General features: G+C 46.9%; 11 protein-coding genes across 11 annotated transcripts; 10 read left to right on the top strand and 1 right to left on the bottom strand.

The window, feature by feature from the left end:
• Positions 1-175: 175 nt before the first annotated feature.
• TbgDal_III2660 (hypothetical protein, conserved) lies at positions 176-2619 on the top strand (the record flags this gene model as incomplete). The annotated part of the gene is given in 2 exon segments (XM_011773917.1): positions 176-1270; positions 1273-2619. Coding segments are annotated over 2 exon segments (2442 nt in total).
• Positions 2620-3373: 754 nt separating this feature from the next.
• TbgDal_III2650 (ATP-dependent DEAD/H RNA helicase, putative) lies at positions 3374-9886 on the top strand (the record flags this gene model as incomplete). The annotated part of the gene is made up of 1 exon (XM_011773916.1): positions 3374-9886. One exon carries the CDS (start codon positions 3374-3376, stop codon positions 9884-9886), a length of 6513 nt encoding a protein of 2170 aa, XP_011772218.1.
• A 46-nt stretch (positions 9887-9932) lies between these two features.
• TbgDal_III2640 (hypothetical protein, unlikely) lies at positions 9933-10271 on the bottom strand (the record flags this gene model as incomplete). Its single annotated transcript, XM_011773915.1, has 1 exon — positions 9933-10271. One exon carries the CDS (start codon positions 10269-10271, stop codon positions 9933-9935), a length of 339 nt encoding a protein of 112 aa, XP_011772217.1.
• Positions 10272-10274: 3 nt separating this feature from the next.
• On the top strand, positions 10275-10646 carry TbgDal_III2630 (hypothetical protein, unlikely; the record flags this gene model as incomplete). Its single annotated transcript, XM_011773914.1, has 1 exon — positions 10275-10646. The coding sequence occupies one exon, from the start codon at positions 10275-10277 to the stop codon at positions 10644-10646; it is 372 nt and encodes a 123-aa protein (XP_011772216.1).
• Positions 10647-11656: 1010 nt separating this feature from the next.
• TbgDal_III2620 (hypothetical protein, unlikely) lies at positions 11657-12028 on the top strand (the record flags this gene model as incomplete). Its single annotated transcript, XM_011773913.1, has 1 exon — positions 11657-12028. One exon carries the CDS (start codon positions 11657-11659, stop codon positions 12026-12028), a length of 372 nt encoding a protein of 123 aa, XP_011772215.1.
• Positions 12029-14473: 2445 nt separating this feature from the next.
• On the top strand, positions 14474-15391 carry TbgDal_III2610 (T. brucei spp.-specific protein; the record flags this gene model as incomplete). Its single annotated transcript, XM_011773912.1, has 1 exon — positions 14474-15391. The coding sequence occupies one exon, from the start codon at positions 14474-14476 to the stop codon at positions 15389-15391; it is 918 nt and encodes a 305-aa protein (XP_011772214.1).
• Positions 15392-15708: 317 nt separating this feature from the next.
• Positions 15709-16158, top strand: TbgDal_III2600 (hypothetical protein, unlikely; the record flags this gene model as incomplete). The annotated part of the gene is made up of 1 exon (XM_011773911.1): positions 15709-16158. The coding sequence occupies one exon, from the start codon at positions 15709-15711 to the stop codon at positions 16156-16158; it is 450 nt and encodes a 149-aa protein (XP_011772213.1).
• A 67-nt stretch (positions 16159-16225) lies between these two features.
• Positions 16226-16978, top strand: TbgDal_III2590 (hypothetical protein, conserved; the record flags this gene model as incomplete). The annotated part of the gene is made up of 1 exon (XM_011773910.1): positions 16226-16978. One exon carries the CDS (start codon positions 16226-16228, stop codon positions 16976-16978), a length of 753 nt encoding a protein of 250 aa, XP_011772212.1.
• Positions 16979-17838: 860 nt separating this feature from the next.
• TbgDal_III2580 (hypothetical protein, conserved) lies at positions 17839-18498 on the top strand (the record flags this gene model as incomplete). The annotated part of the gene is made up of 1 exon (XM_011773909.1): positions 17839-18498. One exon carries the CDS (start codon positions 17839-17841, stop codon positions 18496-18498), a length of 660 nt encoding a protein of 219 aa, XP_011772211.1.
• Positions 18499-19357: 859 nt separating this feature from the next.
• On the top strand, positions 19358-20017 carry TbgDal_III2570 (hypothetical protein, conserved; the record flags this gene model as incomplete). Its single annotated transcript, XM_011773908.1, has 1 exon — positions 19358-20017. One exon carries the CDS (start codon positions 19358-19360, stop codon positions 20015-20017), a length of 660 nt encoding a protein of 219 aa, XP_011772210.1.
• An 859-nt stretch (positions 20018-20876) lies between these two features.
• On the top strand, positions 20877-21536 carry TbgDal_III2560 (hypothetical protein, conserved; the record flags this gene model as incomplete). Its single annotated transcript, XM_011773907.1, has 1 exon — positions 20877-21536. The coding sequence occupies one exon, from the start codon at positions 20877-20879 to the stop codon at positions 21534-21536; it is 660 nt and encodes a 219-aa protein (XP_011772209.1).
• Between the last annotated feature and the right edge of the window lie 1705 nt (positions 21537-23241).

Genomic DNA, 23241 nt, shown 5'->3' with positions numbered 1-23241 from the left:
TTTATCTTTCTGTTTTCATATATATATATATATATATATATGTATATTTCTCGTTGTTCTTGTGCTTTCGTTTCTCCTTTTCTTTTACCACTAAAGGTGTAACGAGCAGACTGGGGGAAAGGTGTGCACGGACAAAGGGTGACAAGACAAGACAAGGCAAGAAAAAAAAAGAAAAATGCACCTTTGTGGTGATGAAAGGGAGGATGATTGCAGTGCATATACAGGGAACGGACCTGTCAGTGGGTACTGCTTCGACAAAGGTCTGTGCGACGAACATATGCCTAGCCAAGAAGATGAAGAGTTAAGTGAAATTGGTGCCCCCTCGTCAGGTGTCAATCCGGCTGCGACATCCCTTCCGCAAAGGAAGAAAAATCTCGTTGTGCTATTTACACTGTTTTCTTTGGCTGCTGCACTGCTCTACGCACTTTCGGTCGTGCGACTTGGGTTACAGATCAGGGACTACGCCAACAACAACCGATTTCGTGTGTTTCCGGACTCGGTTGCGTGGCACCCACTGAGTTATCGAAGATTGTTCTTGCAGAATCCGAAGTGGGGTGACGAGAGGAGTAACAGGGGAAGCAGTCCGCCGTACTCCTTTTTTGAAGTCAGTTGTCCTGATTGTTACAGCACATACGCACCGACGCAGGAAAAGCCGCCGGAGGTAATTATATTCTTTGCTCATGGAAACGCAGGCTCTTACATGCAGGCCCACCGGCTTGGCATTCTTTTTTTGCAGGAGCAAAAAATCAAGGGAAGGTTGTACACCTTTGATTTCTCCGAGCAGGCAAATGCCCATCGCGGTGCTCTTCTGCATCATCAGGCAGATTTTGTAGCGGATACAATAATAACTTTGTATGAAGACCGAAAAAACGAGACGCATAACCCTCCCTTCATATGGCTCATTGGTCACTCCATGGGTGGCGTTGTGGTACGAATGGCGCTGTCGACTCTATCAGACTCACAGGTTTTCCCGTTGATTGCCGGAGTTATTACACTGAACAGTCCAAACCGTCAGATGCCTGTTTTTCTTGACCTGCCCATGTGGAGGTTGTACAAAACACTTTGGGATCCTGTTCAGAAAAATGTGTTGGCTAATGACCGCAACGGCTATCGCAATCCCCGCATTCTTTCACTTACGTCGGGGCCGTTAGACTTGATGGTGCAGTCTAAACACACGCGCCTCAGTGACAGCATTGGGTGCAACAATGGGTCGTGTATTGATGTCACCACAGAGCACCCAAAAGTGTGTGGAAAGACTCTCATGACGATATAATGAGGGACTACTGTGTTGTTGAATTCTGGACCTCTGCCGTTATTAGAAATTCTCTGGTCAGGGGGGATGGTATTTCACCCGAGTCAAGGAACCTTAAGTTGCGGAACTGGTCTTTACCAGAGGGCATCAATGATCCAGCACCTCCGCCGCACTCCTTTTCAGATGCCTTTTCGTGGTGGGCGGAGGCGAGTTACACTCATGTCGGCCTTACCGTGTTGGTGGCGTTTTCATACGGTTCTTTCGTCCTCTCCGCGATCCACCCGCTGCTGCTGCGGCTGCTGCTGAACCTCCGTGTGCTGTCCCATTGCTGCGCAGATTGGTCATGGAAATCATTGTTCACGTCATCGCACACGGCTGTTGTTATGGTTACCCCGATAATGGGAATTGTGGGCCACTTGTTACTCGTGCAGATACCATGTTGTCTGCTACCAGCAATGGAAGGATGTAAGTCGCCCTGGATCGCTGACACGCTTGTGTGCAAACCCACATTTGATCCTCTCATGTTGGTTTGGTGTGCTTTTGCCGCTTCCGGCCCCGCGTTGAAAGGCATATGGATGGGTATTATTGCTTATCGCTTGCTTCAGCTGCTTTTGAGGGGAAGTAAGTTTGGATGGACGAAATTCTGGTTGGTTACTCATCGTGCGTGCATCTATCTAAGACTACCGCGGTGGGTTCGCAGGTCGCCCACACGTAGCGATGATAATTGCGATGAGCCGTGGAACCGGATAATACCGGTCACTGTGTTTGGTGTAGTTGTTTTTCTGTGTGGTGTGTTGTTACCGCTGCGTATATGTGACCGCGCCCTAGTGTGGTTGTGTCTCACTATAGTTCTACTGCCTCTCTCTGCGTCATATCAAACCGCTACCTTTGACAGCAGTGACGGCAGAAGGGAGGAGGCGTATATGTTAGTGTCGGCCTACGCCCTTTTGCACTTAATTCACCTTCATCCCTTCTTCGCGTGGAGGAACGCGCTGCGATCAGCCACGTTTGACGATGCCACCGTAGTGGACTTCACCAGTCGCGCCGTGGAGGTGCTATTACTCGTGCTTATTCTCTCATACGTGATGTGGCCTTTATATCATGAGCAACGGTTGTGTGAGCAGCTTCATAGGGACAAACTGTCTTCTTTGTCCAAGGCTTTGGCCAGCCCATGGATTCAGCGGCTGGCACCGCATTTGTGCATTCTCCTTGTGCTGATTCCCCTTGTTTGGATGATCAGTGTTCCAGTGGCGTCTTTTCGTATTGTTTGGGTGCTGCTGTACGCCTTTCCATGTTTTTTGCTTGGTCCGGCGCTCGTGTCCGGTGGTAGTGGTGGCACCCTTCTGGCTCCTGGTACCTCAAACTAAGAAAATAAAAGCGTGTATATTAACTTTGCTTTTGGAATCACGGCTCTCGTGTTCCTTTCCTTTCCTTTTTGTTTTTTTTCGTTTTCTTCCTCCTCTCTCCCTGTCTTTTTTTTTTGTTGCTGCTTGGTGGACTGGCGGCACACTGGGAGACAAACGACGCTGCAGTGGTGTCGTACGAGACTTTCGTAGTCGACCTCCAACCTGCGAGGAAAATCCACACTTGTCTCGGCAGGAAGGCGTGAGGGCCATAACTTTTTATAATATTGCGGCTACCCAATCCATGGTTGACGTTTGTCGTCTTCTGTTTTTGTCGGTGTTGTTTCATTTTTCTTTTCTTGCCGCTCCTTTGCATTTCGCACGCAGTTGTGTATGCTGCGACGGTCTCTCCTTCCCTGTGTTCGTGTGTTTGCTTATCCACGGCATACTTAAAATTCCTTTGCATAAAAAATGCGGAATGTTTAAGTTGCGCGCCGGTAATACCATGAGATGGACGTAGTGCTTAATCCTTTTTCCTTCTTTCTTCTCACATTATCTGTTAGAAATTTAGCTAACAAAGGTGAAATACACGCACAGAACAAAAATAAAATAAAAAAAATAAACTAACTAAGTGATCCTAAGAAGCAGAACAAAAAGCAGGCATATAAAAGAGAAATCTCAGGTTATAGTTTTTATATAGCGAACAAGAGAAAAGGGTAAAATTCAGGGAAGGAGAAAACGGGAACTGAAAGAAGGTGAAAGGTGAGTAAGGCAGTGCATGGCTACTCAGCAACGGGATCTTAACCTGCTGTTCGGTAACTGTCTCAAGGATGATGATTTTTTAAAAATTCCTATGGATACCGTAGGGGCCCTACAGGCCATTTTCGAAGCCAAAAACATTCCGATTCAGGAAGAGGCTGATGCCTCATATGAGGGAAAAGTCGCTCAAGTTGCACGTCGCCGCAGCGCATTAAGTCGCGTATGTGACGCCGTGTTATCCGCGTTCCGAAACGGAGGGAAGCCACCAGCCGGTGGAATTGTCGGCACCCTGAAGCACGAGGAAGAGGAACGCAATGCGTGGAAGTTCCTTGTTGCTGCCGTCCAGAAGGATGGGAAGATGCGAGCTGTGATTGAAGAAGAGCTGCTGCGTACGGCGGTGGAGCACCATTACGCCACTGCACGGCCCGAACTCTGTGACATGTTCGCACATCTTGCCGCAACGGAGATGTTTTTTATAGACGGTGATTCCTTGTTCATGTCTGCCCTCTCACCGCCAAATGTAGACTGGGACCTCATACAGCCATTACATGTCATGCACAATGCACAAAAGCTGCTCTTCGATATGGAGTGCCGCGGGGCCCGATTCCACATTGTTTTCTTCGATAGTATGTTGTGGATGTGGGAACGAGCCCCTGCGAAAATGCTGATGAGGGAAAACTTACGACTGGCACTGACAGCCGCGAGCGAGTGCCCAGGCGGCTCCCGCTTCACCGTGCGTACCTTTCCAAGTTTCCATAGTGAGGCCTTTGAGACCTACCTGAAAGAGTGGGAGCCGGAGTTTATCTTCATGTCTGACGGTGAGCAACTGGGTTCCTTGAACCCGCTGCAAGAGTTTTTTGTCAATCCGGAGGTTGAAACAACTAATGCATCCTCAGGTGTCAACTCCAGCGGTGCCGTCGCTGTGCCTGCACGTCGGCCGTACAGGAGCATCGTTGAGGACGAGGAAATAGGAAATGATGCGGCTATGTATATTCGATGTCTGCTGCTTTGGGCAGCCTCCCGCCGCCTCAAAGTCGCGTACTCGTCTCGTGTCATCTACAGGGAGAACTCTATGATCGTCTTCACCATGGGCGTAGACGGCTCAACCCTTGAGCGCTCGCTGGGAATCGAGCCGGAGGTGCGCGCGTTGGCTCAATCTCTCGAGCGTGAAGTGACGTTGCCCACATTGTCCCAAAAATCATTGAACGTGCTGAACGAGGACCTGACATTCCGTGAGAAGATTGTCTGTTCGGCAGTACGCACCTATCTAACCATGAAGGAACGAAGCGAACAAGAGCAGCAGCTTTGTCAGGCCCTTGTTATAACGGCTTACATTGTGGGAATACTGAGCTGTGAGGCCAGGGCCCAGGCGGCATTACCCAGCGCCGTGCTCCAAAACTTTATTGCGGATATCTCACCATTTCTCCTTAGCGCACTTCGACACGCTGGCTGCGGCAACGGAGGCGGTCAGGTATTCGACATTATCGACGGACATCTCCTGTACGCCGTTGCGCGACTGCTACGCGAAGAAGCGCCAAGCCATTTGTTGGATGAAGACGGTGTAGGGGACATCTCCATGACTTGGCAGTATCTTATGGACGACGACACACTTGACATTACCTCGACACCGTTTAGGAGCCTCCCTGAGCTAGCTCAGCCTCAGCCTGTGCAGCTTCAGGAATATCCGTACCTTAAACACGAGTTAGTAGAGCACCTGGCCAAAACCTTCAAGGTGGAGGGACACAAGGCAAAGCGGCCGATACCCGATGGCTACGGCGCCGCCAATGAGCTTATTGGGTGGGATATAACCACTCCTTTCGACAAGTTCAACGACGTTACTGATGCTGATGGGGAGCGTGAGGCAAAGATTCACATGACTGAGAAGGAAGCAAGACATGCGCAGGAGTTTCAGACGAAGTTCGTCCGTAACGCCTTCCAGCAGGCGCAGTCCATGGGAATAAGTGGTTTCGCCGCCCAACCACTAACTTTGGTTTGCTCGGATAATGAGCAAGAAAGCACTGACGCCGCTGGATCAGGAGGTGCAGGAGGGTGTGGTAAGGGTGCGGCCGCGAAGAAGAAAAAGGGGAATAATGAGCACGAGGGACAGCGTAATAAGAAGGGGCGTAGCAAGGATGATGAAATTCGTGAGCAGAAGAATTTGAAAGACGCCGCAAGTAGCATTCAGAGTTGGTTGAAGCAAATGGACGATCACCTCCGCAGCATCGACCCAACGCACGGACGTACGACCAACAAAGATCGTGATGACGCTGTGAAGAAACTTTTGGCTGCAGTCAAGCGACTCGCGGAGGCAAAGTTCACCAAAGGTTTCGAACCCGATCGCACGATTGGAAAGAGTGAAGGTAGCGATATTTCGTTAAAGATTTCCATGTGGCGTCTGCTTGTGGCTTCCAGTGGGCTCCGTGAGGCGGAGTTTGCGCTCACGGTTGAAGATCCCTCGGCAAAGAACCGCGCTGCCAAGAAAAAGGGCTTGAAGACGGAGACTGCTGTGCCATACGGTTTTACAGTCATTGATAACCTCGTCGGCACCATAAGTGATAAGAGCACAGAGTGGGGAGAACTGGAGGGGCTGCGGAAGTTCAAGTCGGATATAACGAGCGCGGAAGCTGCGTCGTACCTGCGGTGGGTGTATCTGTCCTACGTGGAACTGCACATCCAGATGAAAATCAAATGCTTCGTAGTTAAACTTCGTCTCGAAAACTGGCGTAGTGAGCGGGAGCGTGCCCGTTTGGCCAAGGAAACACCGGATCTATCAGTAGCCATTCCGCTGTTTCTTTATTGCCACCATCACGTCTTGTCGGTGGTCCAAAACGAGGGTCTGCAAATATCGCAAGAGGACCTTGACACGGTACGCTCCGCTCTGAGGCACCTGGACTTTGGGGAAGATTACTACAGCAAGCTGGACCGCGCCATCACTCAGTGGCAAAATAAGGCACCGAGTTTGTTAGGGCCAACGATGCTCCCGCGGATGCGGCAACTGACCGACACACCAGAAATGATGCAACTCATTCACATGGGACACCTGCTTGAGCGGCCGGTCATTCGAAGACCCGATTACCGCGTTGCCTTCAACCCAGACAGTTGGCAGCGAGAGCTCCTTGACATCGTGGACAATCGCGGGAGTGCTGTAGTGTGTGCCCCAACTTCAGCTGGGAAAACGTTTGTTTCGTATTACTGCATGTATAACACTCTTCGCCGCTCCAACAGGCGGATTGTTGTGTACCTTGCTCCCGCCCGTGCGTTGATTAATCAAGCGGTGGCCGATGTCTGCGCTCGCTATGGGTCCAAAGAGTACAAAAATAGTGGTAAATATATTTATGGTGTTCTTGGTGGGGCCGACTACCATCAGTTCCACGATTCCTGCCAAGTACTTCTGACTGTGCCCGAGACATTTGAAACCATGTTGCTTTCACCCAAGTACGCTGAATGGGTTGACCTTATCGATTACGTAATTCTCGACGAGATTCACTCCATGGAGAGCAATGGCAATGGTGACGTGTGGGAACGCATTCTTGCCCTTCTGCCCTGCCCTTTCGTTGCGCTTTCAGCCACGCTGGGAGAAACTCAGCAACTGTGTGGGTGGCTTAATCGCGTGCAATCTCGGCTGAAGGAGCAGGCAGTTGACACACCCGCTAAGGCACGTGACTATAGGGTACACGTGCTTCCATCGGAGGGCCAAACCATTCAGCGATGGAATGACATAAAGAAGTACATTTATCTTCCCCCTCCCGATACGCGTACGTCTTTGAAGAAACTCACTACCACATATGAGAACCGCTACATCCACGACTTACATCCCTTGTCCATCCTCACAACGGACCAACTCCAGCGGGGATTCCCTCCTGACATTACCCTTGTCCCCAGTGAGGTGGTATCATTATTTGGGGAAATGCGAACCGCCTTCGATAACATCATTTGGCCGAAGTTGTCTTCGATACCGCGGGTTCAGATGCTGCAGTCGAAGCTCAAGCTCCTTGAGCCAGGGAGATACTTTGAAGCGGACTTGTATATTACCCAGCAGCGTGCACGTCTGTATGAACGGGAAGTAAAGGACGCCTTCGCTCAGTGGGTTCTGCTAAGCAACAGTAGCGTGAAGAAGCCGGATATTTCCTCCGATGAACAGGTGAAAGAGTTTAACTCCACGATGAAACATGCAACGGAGACCATCCTTGCAGCCTTTGCGCAGAAGTTGAACGAGAAGGAGGCGGCGCTCGGTAGCTATGCTGTTGCAGCTATGGAGAGGAAGCGCGCACAACAACAAAGCAGGACCAACACTGAGGGTAGAAGTGAGCAAGAGTCAGATGAGGCGGTGCCGGAGGCGGCTTTTCCGGGATCAAGGCAATTTATTCGAGAGCAAAGTTTGAATGTGTTGCGCGAGATTTCCGCTAGGGACATGGGCCCAGCTATTGTGTTCAGCTTCGAGTCCGAAGACTGTGAAGACTTGGTGAAGTACGTTGTGGAGCAGCTGGAAGAGGCAGAGGAGCGCTACCGGCAAACTGAGGAATTCGCCCTCTACAAAGCCAAGGTGGAGCGCGCGGCCGCGGAGCGGGAGGCGAGGCACAAACAACGCGAGTCCACGCTGAAGCAAAAGCGCCTCAGGACTAATGAGGATGGTGAGGTGGAGAGGGCCGAGCGTGATGTGGACGAAGGTGAAGAAGATGAGGGGGAGGTCTGCGAAGTCCCAGATATTCTTCCCGAGTTCACTTTCATTGGGGCGGGGTGCAGCGTGGAACCCGATGTCGTAAAGGAACTAATAAAGGACTGCGAAGGTGAGGGGGAGGACCTCCTTCTTCGCGCTTTAAAGCGGGGTATTGGGATGCATCATGCCGGTGTGAAGGGTAAACTTCGTGGTCACGTGGAAAGGCTGTTCCGAGGCCGCCACTGTGGTGTTATTTTCTCCACGGAAACATTGGCGCTGGGCATTCACAGCCCGTGTCGTTCTGTTGTACTTGCCGGTGATCACATCCTGTTAAATCCGACGCAGTTCCGTCAAATGATGGGTCGTGCGGGTCGTCGTGGTCTCGATCACCTCGGCCACTTGATTTTCCTAGGGATTACCATGCAACGCATTAAGCGGCTTATGACGAGCGGCATGACGGTGATTAAGGGGAATGTGCAGATGGACCCCATATCACAGTTGCGACTACTTCAGTTATATGATTATAACACGCACAGATCGTTGAAGCACGAGGACGCATGGAAGCAGCACGTTAAGAAGTTGGCCGAGAGGCTGTTTGTTAATCCGCTCTTTTTCCAACGCCGGGAGGCATTTGCACAAAGTAACATGGAGGGATTCACCATAGAGTACCTGCAAATGCTCCTTGTATTCCTGCAGAAGCAAGGACTCCACTTTCGGGACCGCCCCTCTTCATTGGGTTCCTTGTTGCAAGATGTCATGTACGTTTTCAGGGAGGCCCATGTGGGTAATGAGGGATTCGCCTTTATTCGCATGCTGACCTCTGGAGTTTTCCATGAGGCTCACTATCCACCTGCTCTCGATAAGGAGCTACACAGCGGTGTTACGGATGAACCTATTGCCGAACTGCTTGCCTATCTTTTCTCATTCCACCAAACATGTGGTGTACCGCTGGAAATTCATCGTTCCGCTTTACTTGACCCGGCTGTAAGCGTGGTGTGGGAGGGCAAAACAAATGCCACACAACATCGTGTCGTACTGTCGCCCGTTGATGTTTGCTCCCCCTCCGTACGTCCTTTTGATAACACAGAGTTCTTTGCTCTGCTTTCTGCCTTCTACAACCAATTGGCGTCAAGGTTGGACGAGAAGAAGGAGAAAGAAGAGAAGGGAAAGGAGCAGGAAGAGGAGGAAGAGGAGGAATCGAGTGAAGGTCCACGCTTGCCATACGTGGAAACGGGTGGCGACCAACTTATATTTGGCAACGGCGCCGGTGATTTCCCACTAATGGATGCGCTCAAGGAATCTGCCGTTCAGTTTAAGGCTCGTCACCCGTTTGTGGCCATCAGTGGTTGCGGTGACGTTTTCACTTCTGTTGATGAAGTTGTCTTTTCTCTCCGCGACGATCTCTTCTGCGACCGTCGTCTGCTTCCCGTTCTCGATGTATCAGACGGATGGCGTCATGATGGAGCGCAGGTTCTCATCAACGCCTGTCTCGCTGATTTCCTCCGCGTTAAAGCGCAGATTGACACCACTCGGAAGAACTACCGCTTCACGATGCTGGAGGAACTCAATGGGCTCTCACAGTCTCTTTCCTACTCGGTGCTCAACAGAGCCGAAAAACTCATTTCCAATTTGGCTGGACTGGTGCGGAAGGCTCACTTACCGGCCGCCAGCATTCTAACAGCCATTATGCCTGATGAATCTTTTACAGCACAGGAGGAAGGTTACAGTGCGGGAGCTCCGAGGTTGCTGAAAGTAGCCGAGCGGTTAAATTCACTCCAGCTGCAAATACAGAAGCGATTTGCCGAGGAAAAGTACGCCGCCAAAAAGGCGAAATGGGTGAGCGAGCTCGCTGCAAAGCGAAATGAGCAGAAGTGAGGGTTTGTCGGTCTTGTTTTTGTTTTTGTTTTAATTTTATCTATTTTTATTGACTAGTCATGGAAGTTAGGGCGCGACGAGAGTAGACGAGGGAAATACGCAAGGGGAAACTGAGGGAGAAAGACAAGGGGGAATAAATGGAGGGAATGTGATTAGCGTCTTCCTCACTCCCACTGAACTGTGTTGGCCGTCGCATGCTGAAGATGATATTTGTATACGTGTGCGTGTGTGTATGTGTATGTGTGTCTCTGTGGGATGACACCTCTGCTGTCGTGCAAACATAAATGAAGGGAGATGATAAAGGAATGATGATGATGTGAGAGAAGGTGAACGAGATAATGAGCGTACAAAGGTGTGGAGCAGGCGGGAGTTTATTCGTGCACATTGAATGGGAGTGGTGAGAAATTCCTCGCCCCAACGATGGGTCTCCAAAGCACTTTGCTTTCAACCTTGTACCAATATCATTTTTGTGTCGTGCATAAATACTTGTTATTTCCTCTTCCTCCACCAGTATTCAAAAAGTTCACTTTTTTACTTCTGTTTTTGTTTAACCGTTCATGATATTGTTCATGGGACGCCGCAGCGCCTAGGGGCGGTGAGGCATCCCCGTGGGCGCTACCAGTGCGATATTTATAGGGGGAAGGAGGAGGAAAGGAAGGAAGTGCAACGGTTCCCTTATTGGCCGCTCGAATGGCTGAAAGAATGCTCGAGTATGTTGAAGTCAGTTATCTGTAATCGCCTTCATTCCAGGGACTGGTAGTGCGCTTCAGCAGATTATGCACTTATTTCCTCCCATTTTGCTACGGTACCCTTAGCAATGGAACATTCAGTTGGATTTGTTTCGTGTGTGTGTGTGTGTGTGTGTACCTAACAAAGTTGGGTGTGGAAAAGCGCGCCGCCATGTTATTGTTCAGTGGAAGACCCTTCATCCTACCGGCGGGCTCACAAGTGATCGGCACCACCGCTACCACAAATGAAGCCACTGATGACTATAACGTTTCACTCTTGTCGTACGAAATGTCTTGACGAAACTTATACTTCGTTTGGTTCTGAGTTATTTATTCCTTCCTTCGCACCCTATCATTCGTCACCCCTTATTTACTCTTTCTGTTGGAACAATGATGTGAATCTATCTGTGCAAATGACACCTCTAGTCTGAAACACATGACGCGAGCACAAATACAAGTTATCCCTGGCTGAGTAATCCAACTACATTCTCTGTCCCTCACCATTTTTCAGCAGGTCAGAGGTTGGTGAGTAGTTATTTCTGCCCTCTTTACTTTGGTTTCGCGTGACATTTTCCCCTAATAAATGGCGGGAAACACACCACGGTCAGTTTTTGTCAGAACAAGTTGCCGCGGGTTCAGTGGTAGACTAAGATGCTTTTTTTTTTTTTAAACTGAGGAGTCCCGCATTGCGTTGCGCATCTAACCTGCTTGACAGTGAGTTAATCTCCATCATCATCTGGTTACGGAGGGCAAGACGGTGACGTTTAACTTCCTTTATATATATATATAAAGTACCAAATCAGCCAGTGTCACTAGCAATTAACCGCTATCGTCGTCGGGCTGCAGTTGTCAACATCGCAAGATATATGCGTAAGAGGGATCTGCAAAGCTCAAATACCGGGAGTTATTTGCTCGTTTGCGCTTCCCTGCGGAAGGAGTGAAGGTAAATGGGGTTTATAGGGGGAACGACGGTTGTGTTAAAACATAAAAGCAGTACGGTACCTGCTAAAGTTCTTTGGGGTAAAAGAACAAGGTGAGTCCAATGCCATCGGTAGCGGTCATGGTGCTGGGAATAAGCAGTGTGCCAAAAACTTCCCGCTCGGTTGCTAGTCATTCCTCCTCCATTCCACATTTTACAAGTTCCTACTGGAATGTTTTGCCCGTGAGTGAGCTCGGGAGTTTATCGCCCCATGAAGTGGTTTTGCCACGCGAGGGGAAACACTCAATAGTTTCTTGGCGCATTCGGGCCAAAAGAAGCCTGATGATATATATGTATGTATATATCTTTCCTCTCCTATTGGTGGTCGCTTTGAACCTTGTCACCACAGCCCCGCAGTTATGGCTTAAAAACGGAATGAACAAAACGATGGGGAGGGCAGGCACGGGATTGCGTGAAGTATCACATTGTCAATAAATAAAAGTGCAACATACGGGGGCTTATACATTTCTACAATTACTGCTAAAGTCTCAGTGCCAATGGTGTCGACGGTGAAAGGCGCTATCCGCACGGAGAGGAGTTTGCATTGCACATAAAATGTAAATACTCTTTGCGAGAGCCGCGCGAGTGCCAACGTGTTGCATGCCGGCTTACTCCCTCTATAATCGCAATTCTCTGAGGCGCCTTCGGCAACGGTTTTATGTCTTTGGGAGAGGGGCAATGTCTCCTTTAGTATTTACCAGTGGTAGCGGAGCCCTTCTCTAAGTTCTGTGGTTGATGCATCCGTTGAAATTCATTAATGTGCGCCTTCAGCCGGTACGAATACTTTGGGCTGGACTCCTGGGGAAATATGATATACAAGTGGCAAACGATCTACGCGTTAGTGCCGTCTTCACGTGCACATTATTGCCTCACTTTGGCGTGTTCTTGTCCGAACGTGCGCACAACAGCTGAACGCACCTCATCAGATTTCCGTCTACTCATGTAACATCGTGTGGCTTGTAACACCTTTTGCCGACAACCCACTCTTTTGAACAGTACAACCTGCACAATGACATCCATACTTCATGCGCCTAAATCAATCCCCCCCCACTTGGTGCTGTGATGAATATCTCACGATGCCGCTAAGGTGTGCTACCACGAAGGAGTTTGTTCCATCCTAAGAGAATAAGTTGTAACACAACACTTCCGGAACCGCGTTACTCAATTATTAGTGACATCGGGGGGAAGTCATCCATGCTGAATGCTCTTTTAAATGGTAACAGCATATGTTATTGGTGCTACTCTGGATAATTAGAGGTTGTCGTGTAGAGGGCGGCCGAAAGCGGCATCATCCCTGAAGTTACAAAGGAATGGGTTGGTGCCTCGTCAGTTAAACTCCGTCGCATGTGAATAAAAACAAATTTAAAGATAAGAGGTGATGGAACCTAACTTTCTATCGGAGCGCTGCTACTTTCTGCAGGTACGGAGAGTTTGCAACCTGAAGTTTGGAGTCGGGAAAGGTATCCCACCGGTGGCGGTAGGTCCTGAATGATTCCACAACCGATTTCGGGCCTAGAGTAACGCGAAAGGTACCATCTTATTGGAACCTGTTAATATGATAACAACTAAACGTGTGAATGAGGGCGCACAAGTACTGAGATTCGGCTTTGTGGTGACATGAGGGGGCATGGGTTCCAGCCGCTCTTTTTAAAAAAAAAAAACACCCAGTGATTTGAAGGATCGGTAACGCTCACGGAGGTAGGTACATTTCCAAGTCTCCAATAGTTGTTGGTATTTACTTCGTTGATTCACCTGAGTTGGTGCTGTTCTCACTAAAGCGCAGTAGGGGGAAGGTGTTGACGAGGAGAGATGTGAAAGGTCGTATTGATCCCCGGACAAAGAGGGAAAGATTGCCTAAAGTGGTACTTAATTACTTTTCAACGGTGGTGAAAAATATATTAACTAACTGACATGCCTGACCTTTGCAACGTAAGGTGGAAAAAGGGTATAATTGACTTTGTACACCCTATTCATCACGCTAACTTACGTTGTGTGTGCTTTCTCTTTTGTGGGTGGAATCACCGCTAGGCGAGTTGCCCCTTCATATTTTTGGAGGGAATAAAAAAAAGGAAACCCCGCGTTTGAGGTGGATCAAAGAAACTCCAACACCTGTCAAGCCACTTCTTGGCGAATAACAAAAGCGAGAATGAAAAGCACTCAAGCATGCCTAAGAGGAGGCCGGTTTCTCGCTACAGCCGGCGTTGTAGCGGGAAGCAGAATCGAAACAAAGCTTCAGAGTGACAATGACGTAACCGGTAACGAAGATAAATAGGAAAGTCAGACCGTTTATCTTTAAGAAAAAAGGGGGAAACGGTGTTCCCTTAAGTTCCATATTTCAAGTTCTTTCCACCATGACTGCTTTAATTATTTTGTCTTAATACATATCCGCTAAGTTAGCTTGGAATTGTTGTTTCACGTTATACCTTTGTGTATGTTTTTACTGGGAGACATTCGTGCGCGCGCACATCTGCTTGTTAAGTAGCTACGTGTTTGTCTTTTTTACAGGCACGCCGGGGCATATATGGTTGTGTGGCTGCAATGCAACTCGCGCATGCACTTAGAAATTCCCGGGGTCTCTAAAACTTCAGGCGCAGGTAACCTTACCCAAAAACTTCAACTAATTATGGGGTAGTAAGTCTACAGAAGTCGACCAGTAGGGTGACCGATTGCCTATTAGTGGATTGGTGATAGCTTGTCTTCGTGAGAAATAAATTTACTGCTAAATTTGACGACCAGTGGAACCTGCTGGGGTAACGGGGAGTGTAAGTGCAATTGAAAGCTGTTAGGAACGTGTGTTTGCGTTTGTGTGGACCCTGTGTTTACCGAGTACATCCCTTTTTTAGTGATTTTTACAAGTAGAAGACAGGCAGCTAACACTTTATGTTGACATTTACAGCGTTGTTTCTAGCAAGTTGTGTAGTTTTGGGATCTTCAGCGGAGACTTTCAGGTGTGACTGTCTGCATAATGAAGCGGAAGGGGCGCTGTGCAGATGGAAGGGCAAGTGGCACACTGCCAACTGCACAAACACTCCTGTGCTTCTGATCGGAAAGGGACAACCACAGGGATATTTCAAGCTGAAGCTCAAAGTGTACGCCATTTTTCATGGAAACGGCCACCAACTGCACACCCTTAATTGCACGGACGAGGACTCAAGCGAGGATTCACTCAATGCCACAACATGCTCCGACTCCGACTGGCGGAGTATAACACAACAGGTCCCGACAGAAGAGACGGTAGAGCAGTCTGGCGCGTCTGAACAGGGACCCTCAGACACAACTAAGGGTAGCGGTTCGGACGACGAAGAGACAGCGAGCAGTGCTCCCAAAAGTGAGGGGGAGGAGCAGGAAGCTTCGGGGGAAGGTGAGGAAACTCCAAAGGAAGGTCAGGGACCTTCGGGGGAAGGTCAGCAAAGTCCGGGGGAAAAGCGGGGAACTGCTGGGGAGAAGCGGGGAGCTGGAGGTGAGGGCTTGACCCGAAAGGAACCAGAAAAGGGAGGAGCAACTCAGAGAGGGAAGCATACTCACCCTCGAGAGGAATCTTCACCAGAAAAAGGTACGGGGAGTGATCACCAACACAAAGGCGCAGAAGATGGCACGGCGACCAATGGGAAACAGGATGCAGACCCAGGAAGGGAGGAACCAGTGCGCGGACGGGATGATACCGCTGCAGCAGGTGCAGGAATTGTATCAAACACAGGAAGAATCGACCGCAGACCAGAAAACAAAAAAGGAAACAACGTGAGATATGGAGCGACACAGAACCTCCTTGTCGCAATTGTATGCTTTATCACCGGATAAATCCGTCACTAAACTAGATACAAATACTGCCTCAGAGCATCACCCCTCACACTAGCTCGATACGTTAATCTATGGCCTTTTGTTCTTTCTCACGTTATTATGTTTAATATATGATGGGAGAAAGCGCCTATAATTGTAGACTGCAATAAAGTGGAAGAAGCGAAATAAATAATAGAACAGTGTAAGGATGGGGGACCCCTTTGCGGTACTTACTTACCGCATTTTGCTTTTGCTATGTAGTGATCTATATTCGTACCTAACTGCTTAGTGTTGTGGATGCTGTGTAGCGTTAAAAAAGAGTTGAATCACGCGCCGAGATGCTGCCAATTTTTCTTGATGGACTGGCTACAGTGATGTACTGTTTCGTGGGAGTTGGTTATTTCCCATTTGTAATCGTTTCTACAGACCTGCTCCACGATGTGTTCTGTAATGCTTTGAACGTCTTTCTTCTTCGCTGTTTAAGTATTTGCTATCAACAGACGGTGCTATCAAACGTGTTTGTAATTATTTCTTTACTGTGTATTTGCTTTTGCTTGGGTTTTTTTTTTTGTGTGGACTTGGACTTATACAGGTGGTACTATAATAATATTTATCTGCGAAAACTTGTTACTGCATGTGTTTTTATGTTATTGAACCACAGATGCCCCCTACTCGCACTTGATAAATGTGAGTCTCCGGTCGCTTGGCTGCTGCTTTTGATAAAGATTTTAAAAGACGTAACTTCATATTTCATTTCTTCCCATACGGATAAGTATTGTGGACGCTGATTATACTCACTGGTTGTTTTCTGAGTGGTTAACTGGCTCTGTATATTAAACAAAAGGTAACTTGATAATGTTTAAACATGAGAGAAAGCGAGTTAATTGCTCTGCAAAGAAGTTTTGCTTTTATTGTTATGTTAGTAAAACATTAATGACGAGACCTGTGTGTGTCTGTGTATTAACCCTGTTCGCGGGATTGGTTCAAATTGTTGCTACTTATGGGAAGGGATGGGGAACGCGAGTTGGAGTTGTGGATATGTGTACGGATTTGCTGAAAATTGAGGTTCCAGCCGCCGTAGCAGAGGAGAATCGTCTCGTGAAGTATGCGGAAGCGAACTGCACTCCCATACGAAGCGTACCATCTGGCGCAACCACTGACGGGAACTGTACCGTTTGCGGCGGGGGAACCTTGCTTTGTCCTTTCAATTATAGATGTGTCACTGCAAAGGTTAGTGAGTTCCTTGGGCTCTCAACACCCGCAGTCGCTTCACCAGTTGTGGAAGCGGGTGGAGACTCAAATCGCGACGAGGCCTCTAACAAAGGTGAGGCACCTCCATCATCCGAGTACGGCCCTGTGCTTTCTGAGGAGCCAGTCAAAAATGGTAGTGCGGTTTCTGCGACTCCTAAAAAGGAGGAAAATGGTCCACCCTCTAAGGATGACGGCCACCTCCAATCCGAAAGTAAAGGTACTGTTTCATCCTCTTTTGGCAGCGAAAGTAATGGAGCTTCTTCTGTTCGCCCTCCGGAACAGCAGACAAGCAAATCTCAGCCGCTGCAACCAGCTATCTACCAGGTGTTTTCCTCAGTGTTGCTCCTGTTTCTCTGAGAGTACAAATTATTTGTCAGTTTTCTTTCTAGAACGAGCTTTTGTCCCTTCAAAGGGTTTACATTCGTGCATGCCCATTTGAATGAAGTTATTCATCCCCAGATGCCGATAGTTCCTCACCACCTGTGTTTCCATCTAGCTTCTTTGGTATTTGTAGCATTGTATATCTTTATACTACGCCAGACTCCTTTAGAAGGGGTTTAGGCGTTTGTACTGAAACAAAATGAAGGCAGCTGTCGACATGGTGTGGACTCTGCAGGCAGAATTATGTATGGAATATTATATTATATGACAACGTGAATTTTAAACAGCGCCTTACGTGTTTAAGAAACAGGTTATTAATGTAAGGTGACCAAATGTGCGTGCTAAGGTGGAATGGCTTCGTACCTATGTTTGTGAAACGTGAGGCGTATTCCTTTTTTATGGTAACTAAGCATCACATTGGGTTGTTGCTGTGTTAGAGTGGAGTGTATTTTAATGATGGAGTTAGTTAATGTCGAATATGTGTTGTCGATTGTGAGTTGATATAGGGATTCAAGTGAAAAGTGTTTTTTTTTTGTTTTAGTGCGTACTGCATTATGTTTGTCACCTGTTTAACCGTATCTTGGATCAAAAGTGGTATGTGTAGAAAACGAAAGGATACGACTCTTTTGTTCGGTTGCATCTGAATAGGGTATTTTATCTCATGTTAACGCTTAATGGGATTTTTTGTGTCATGTGTCTGCTATTTGTATTCAATACGATATATTTTGAAACAAAGTATAAACACACATAACTGTATGATATATGTTATGTATGAGGTGTTTATTATTTTTCTTTGCGCTGGTGTTGGAGCAACTCAGGCAGTGTAGAGTTCTGAAATGCTGTGTCTACCAATAATACTGTTCGGTTTCGTTCAGCGTGTGGCCATGTGTGAGAATGTATGGGAGGGAAGAATTGGATATGTGGGTAAATGTACGGAAGTATTGGGAGTTAAAATCCCTTTGACTAGGGAAAAGGAAGGCCTTCTTGTGAGTTATGCCCAGAAAAACTGCACCCTGGAACAAAGGGTTCCCTCGGGCGCACCCGCAGAGGGAAACTGTACCGTTTGCGGCGGGGGAACCTTGCGTTGTCCTTTCAATTATAGATGTGTCACTGCAAAGGTTAGTGAGTTCCTTGGGCTCTCAACACCCGCAGTCGCTTCACCAGTTGTGGAAGCGGGTGGAGACTCAAATCGCGACGAGGCCTCTAACAAAGGTGAGGCACCTCCATCATCCGAGTACGGCCCTGTGCTTTCTGAGGAGCCAGTCAAAAATGGTAGTGCGGTTTCTGCGACTCCTAAAAAGGAGGAAAATGGTCCACCCTCTAAGGATGACGGCCACCTCAAATCCGAAAGTAAAGGTACTGTTTCATCCTCTTTTGGCAGCGAAAATAATGGAGCTTCTTCTGTTCGCCCTCCGGAACAGCAGACAAGCAAATCTCAGCCGCTGCAACCAGCTATCTACCAGGTGTTTTCCTCAGTGTTGCTCCTGTTTCTCTGAGAGTACAAATTATTTGTCAGTTTTCTTTCTAGAACGAGCTTTTGTCCCTTCAAAGGGTTTACATTCGTGCATGCCCATTTGAATGAAGTTATTCATCCCCAGATGCCGATAGTTCCTCACCACCTGTGTTTCCATCTAGCTTCTTTGGTATTTGTAGCATTGTATATCTTTATACTACGCCAGACTCCTTTAGAAGGGGTTTAGGCGTTTGTACTGAAACAAAATGAAGGCAGCTGTCGACATGGTGTGGACTCTGCAGGCAGAATTATGTATGGAATATTATATTATATGACAACGTGAATTTTAAACAGCGCCTTACGTGTTTAAGAAACAGGTTATTAATGTAAGGTGACCAAATGTGCGTGCTAAGGTGGAATGGCTTCGTACCTATGTTTGTGAAACGTGAGGCGTATTCCTTTTTTATGGTAACTAAGCATCACATTGGGTTGTTGCTGTGTTAGAGTGGAGTGTATTTTAATGATGGAGTTAGTTAATGTCGAATATGTGTTGTCGATTGTGAGTTGATATAGGGATTCAAGTGAAAAGTGTTTTTTTTTGTTTTAGTGCGTACTGCATTATGTTTGTCACCTGTTTAACCGTATCTTGGATCAAAAGTGGTATGTGTAGAAAACGAAAGGATACGACTCTTTTGTTCGGTTGCATCTGAATAGGGTATTTTATCTCATGTTAACGCTTAATGGGATTTTTTGTGTCATGTGTCTGCTATTTGTATTCAATACGATATATTTTGAAACAAAGTATAAACACACATAACTGTATGATATATGTTATGTATGAGGTGTTTATTATTTTTCTTTGCGCTGGTGTTGGAGCAACTCAGGCAGTGTAGAGTTCTGAAATGCTGTGTCTACCAATAATACTGTTCGGTTTCGTTCAGCGTGTGGCCATGTGTGAGAATGTATGGGAGGGAAGAATTGGATATGTGGGTAAATGTACGGAAGTATTGGGAGTTAAAATCCCTTTGACTAGGGAAAAGGAAGGCCTTCTTGTGAGTTATGCCCAGAAAAACTGCACCCTGGAACAAAGGGTTCCCTCGGGCGCACCCGCAGAGGGAAACTGTACCGTTTGCGGCGGGGGAACCTTGCGTTGTCCTTTCAATTATAGATGTGTCACTGCAAAGGTTAGTGAGTTCCTTGGGCTCTCAACACCCGCAGTCGCTTCACCAGTTGTGGAAGCGGGTGGAGACTCAAATCGCGACGAGGCCTCTAACAAAGGTGAGGCACCTCCATCATCCGAGTACGGCCCTGTGCTTTCTGAGGAGCCAGTCAAAAATGGTAGTGCGGTTTCTGCGACTCCTAAAAAGGAGGAAAATGGTCCACCCTCTAAGGATGACGGCCACCTCAAATCCGAAAGTAAAGGTACTGTTTCATCCTCTTTTGGCAGCGAAAATAATGGAGCTTCTTCTGTTCGCCCTCCGGAACAGCAGACAAGCAAATCTCAGCCGCTGCAACCAGCTATCTACCAGGTGTTTTCCTCAGTGTTGCTCCTGTTTCTCTGAGAGTACAAATTATTTGTCAGTTTTCTTTCTAGAACGAGCTTTTGTCCCTTCAAAGGGTTTACATTCGTGCATGCCCATTTGAATGAAGTTATTCATCCCCAGATGCCAATAGTTCCTCACCACCTGTGTTTCCATCTAGCTTCTTTGGTATTTGTAGCATTGTATATCTTTATACTACGCCAGACTCCTTTAGAAGGGGTTTAGGCGTTTGTACTGAAACAAAATGAAGGCAGCTGTCGACATGGTGTGGACTCTGCAGGCAGAATTATGTATGGAATATTATATTATATGACAACGTGAATTTTAAACAGCGCCTTACGTGTTTAAGAAACAGGTTATTAATGTAAGGTGACCAAATGTGCGTGCTAAGGTGGAATGGCTTCGTACCTATGTTTGTGAAACGTGAGGCGTATTCCTTTTTTATGGTAACTAAGCATCACATTGGGTTGTTGCTGTGTTAGAGTGGAGTGTATTTTAATGATGGAGTTAGTTAATGTCGAATATGTGTTGTCGATTGTGAGTTGATATAGGGATTCAAGTGAAAAGTGTTTTTTTTTGTTTTAGTGCGTACTGCATTATGTTTGTCACCTGTTTAACCGTATCTTGGATCAAAAGTGGTATGTGTAGAAAACGAAAGGATACGACTCTTTTGTTCGGTTGCATCTGAATAGGGTATTTTATCTCATGTTAACGCTTAATGGGATTTTTTGTGTCATGTGTCTGCTATTTGTATTCAATACGATATATTTTGAAACAAAGTATAAACACACATAACTGTATGATATATGTTATGTATGAGGTGTTTATTATTTTTCTTTGCGCTGGTGTTGGAGCAACTCAGGCAGTGTAGAGTTCTGAAATGCTGTGTCTACCAATAATACTGTTCGGTTTCGTTCAGCGTGTGGCCATGTGTGAGAATGTATGGGAGGGAAGAATTGGATATGTGGGTAAATGTACGGAAGTATTGGGAGTTAAAATCCCTTTGACTAGGGAAAAGGAAGGCCTTCTTGTGAGTTATGCCCAGAAAAACTGCACCCTGGAACAAAGGGTTCCCTCGGGCGCACCCGCAGAGGGAAACTGTACCGTTTGCGGCGGGGGAACCTTGCGTTGTCCTTTCAATTATAGATGTGTCACTGCAAAGGTTAGTGAGTTCCTTGGGCTCTCAACACCCGCAGTCGCTTCACCAGTTGTGGAAGCGGGTGGAGACTCAAATCGCGACGAGGCCTCTAACAAAGGTGAGGCACCTCCATCATCCGAGTACGGCCCTGTGCTTTCTGAGGAGCCAGTCAAAAATGGTAGTGCGGTTTCTGCGACTCCTAAAAAGGAGGAAAATGGTCCACCCTCTAAGGATGACGGCCACCTCAAATCCGAAAGTAAAGGTACTGTTTCATCCTCTTTTGGCAGCGAAAGTAATGGAGCTTCTTCTGTTCGCCCTCCGGAACAGCAGACAAGCAAATCTCAGCCGCTGCAACCAGCTATCTACCAGGTGTTTTCCTCAGTGTTGCTCCTGTTTCTCTGAGAGTACAAATTATTTGTCAGTTTTCTTTCTAGAACGAGCTTTTGTCCCTTCAAAGGGTTTACATTCGTGCATGCCCATTTGAATGAAGTTATTCATCCCCAGATGCCGATAGTTCCTCACCACCTGTGTTTCCATCTAGCTTCTTTGGTATTTGTAGCATTGTATATCTTTATACTACGCCAGACTCCTTTAGAAGGGGTTTAGGCGTTTGTACTGAAACAAAATGAAGGCAGCTGTCGACATGGTGTGGACTCTGCAGGCAGAATTATGTATGGAATATTATATTATATGACAACGTGAATTTTAAACAGCGCCTTACGTGTTTAAGAAACAGGTTATTAATGTAAGGTGACCAAATGTGCGTGCTAAGGTGGAATGGCTTCGTACCTATGTTTGTGAAACGTGAGGCGTATTCCTTTTTTATGGTAACTAAGCATCACATTGGGTTGTTGCTGTGTTAGAGTGGAGTGTATTTTAATGATGGAGTTAGTTAATGTCGAATATGTGTTGTCGATTGTGAGTTGATATAGGGATTCAAGTGAAAAGTGTTTTTTTTTGTTTTAGTGCGTACTGCATTATGTTTGTCACCTGTTTAACCGTATCTTGGATCAAAAGTGGTATGCGTAGAAAATGAAAGGATACGACCCTTTTGTTCGGTTGCTCTCCGTCACGTTACAGAAGGTAGTGGGGTGGTGGGCGATAAACGTCCAGGACTTGCCCTCATCTACGAAATTGTGCTCAATAAAACATAGCGTCAGAACTGGGGGGAGATTTCTGTAGTGGAGAAGTGTTTTGAAGCTCGATGCATTGTTGTAGCATGGCACATAGTTTTACCTTTGGCATGTGGTAGATCTCTGCGTACTCAAATTTGGCACGTTGACATTGTCTCCGTGTAACAGCCTTCAAACAGTAAAGTTCGTGAATAGATAAATGGTATAGGCTGTAAGGCAATCAATTAACATCACCTAAGAAAAGCAGAAAAAAGTGAGTGCCGGGTCGCTAGACAAGGAAAATATCACATGGAGAGGCAGTGATTAAAAAACAACTGGTTTTGGGGTGATAATAATAGCCTCATCATCAATGAAGGGGAACAGAACTCCTTTGCCCTAAGAAAAAAGGTGGAATCAATGGCCCTTCATATTCTGTGCCCAAGCCTCACATTGTTATTAATACCTATTTTGGTGTAGGATACGGTTGCCGAGCTTATCTGGTGTTGTTATTCCACATCGTAATCGTGTGCATTTGTATGGGTGGGGTAGTTTGCTGCTTATGTTTCGATTTGTGATTTACCTTGAAAATCAACAGTTTCTGAGGTGTTTTGGGTGGGAATGGTAGGATATGTACTGTTTGAAAACCGTTTGAATACATTTTTTTTTCTGAAGTTGGTGAATGCCTTTCTGTTGCGTTTGTTTGGTAGATCGTGTATTATTTGGCTATTGTTGTGGTGAAATAATTGAATTGAAACGGTAAACCATGTTCAACATCACAATAGCGTTTTCAATAGTCATGTTAATAATTAATCGCATTTTTACAAAAAAAAAACGTTATTGCTTTAATGGCACAAGGGTGGGTATTCTTCGTAAAAGTATGACGGCGTGGTATGGGGTCAAATATGCGGATAGCCGCGTGGTTTTATTTCCACATATGAAAAAGCTCTCCTGCAGCCACATCTCACTAGGGAAAGTTAGGAAGGGTAAAGTGCTCC

Source organism: Trypanosoma brucei, chromosome 3 (genome assembly GCF_000210295.1).
Source record: "Trypanosoma brucei gambiense DAL972 chromosome 3, complete sequence".
NCBI lineage: Eukaryota > Euglenozoa > Kinetoplastea > Trypanosomatida > Trypanosomatidae > Trypanosoma > Trypanosoma brucei.
The sequence above is the reverse complement of the archived record's forward strand: the minus strand, read 5'-3'. Positions and strand labels throughout refer to the sequence as shown.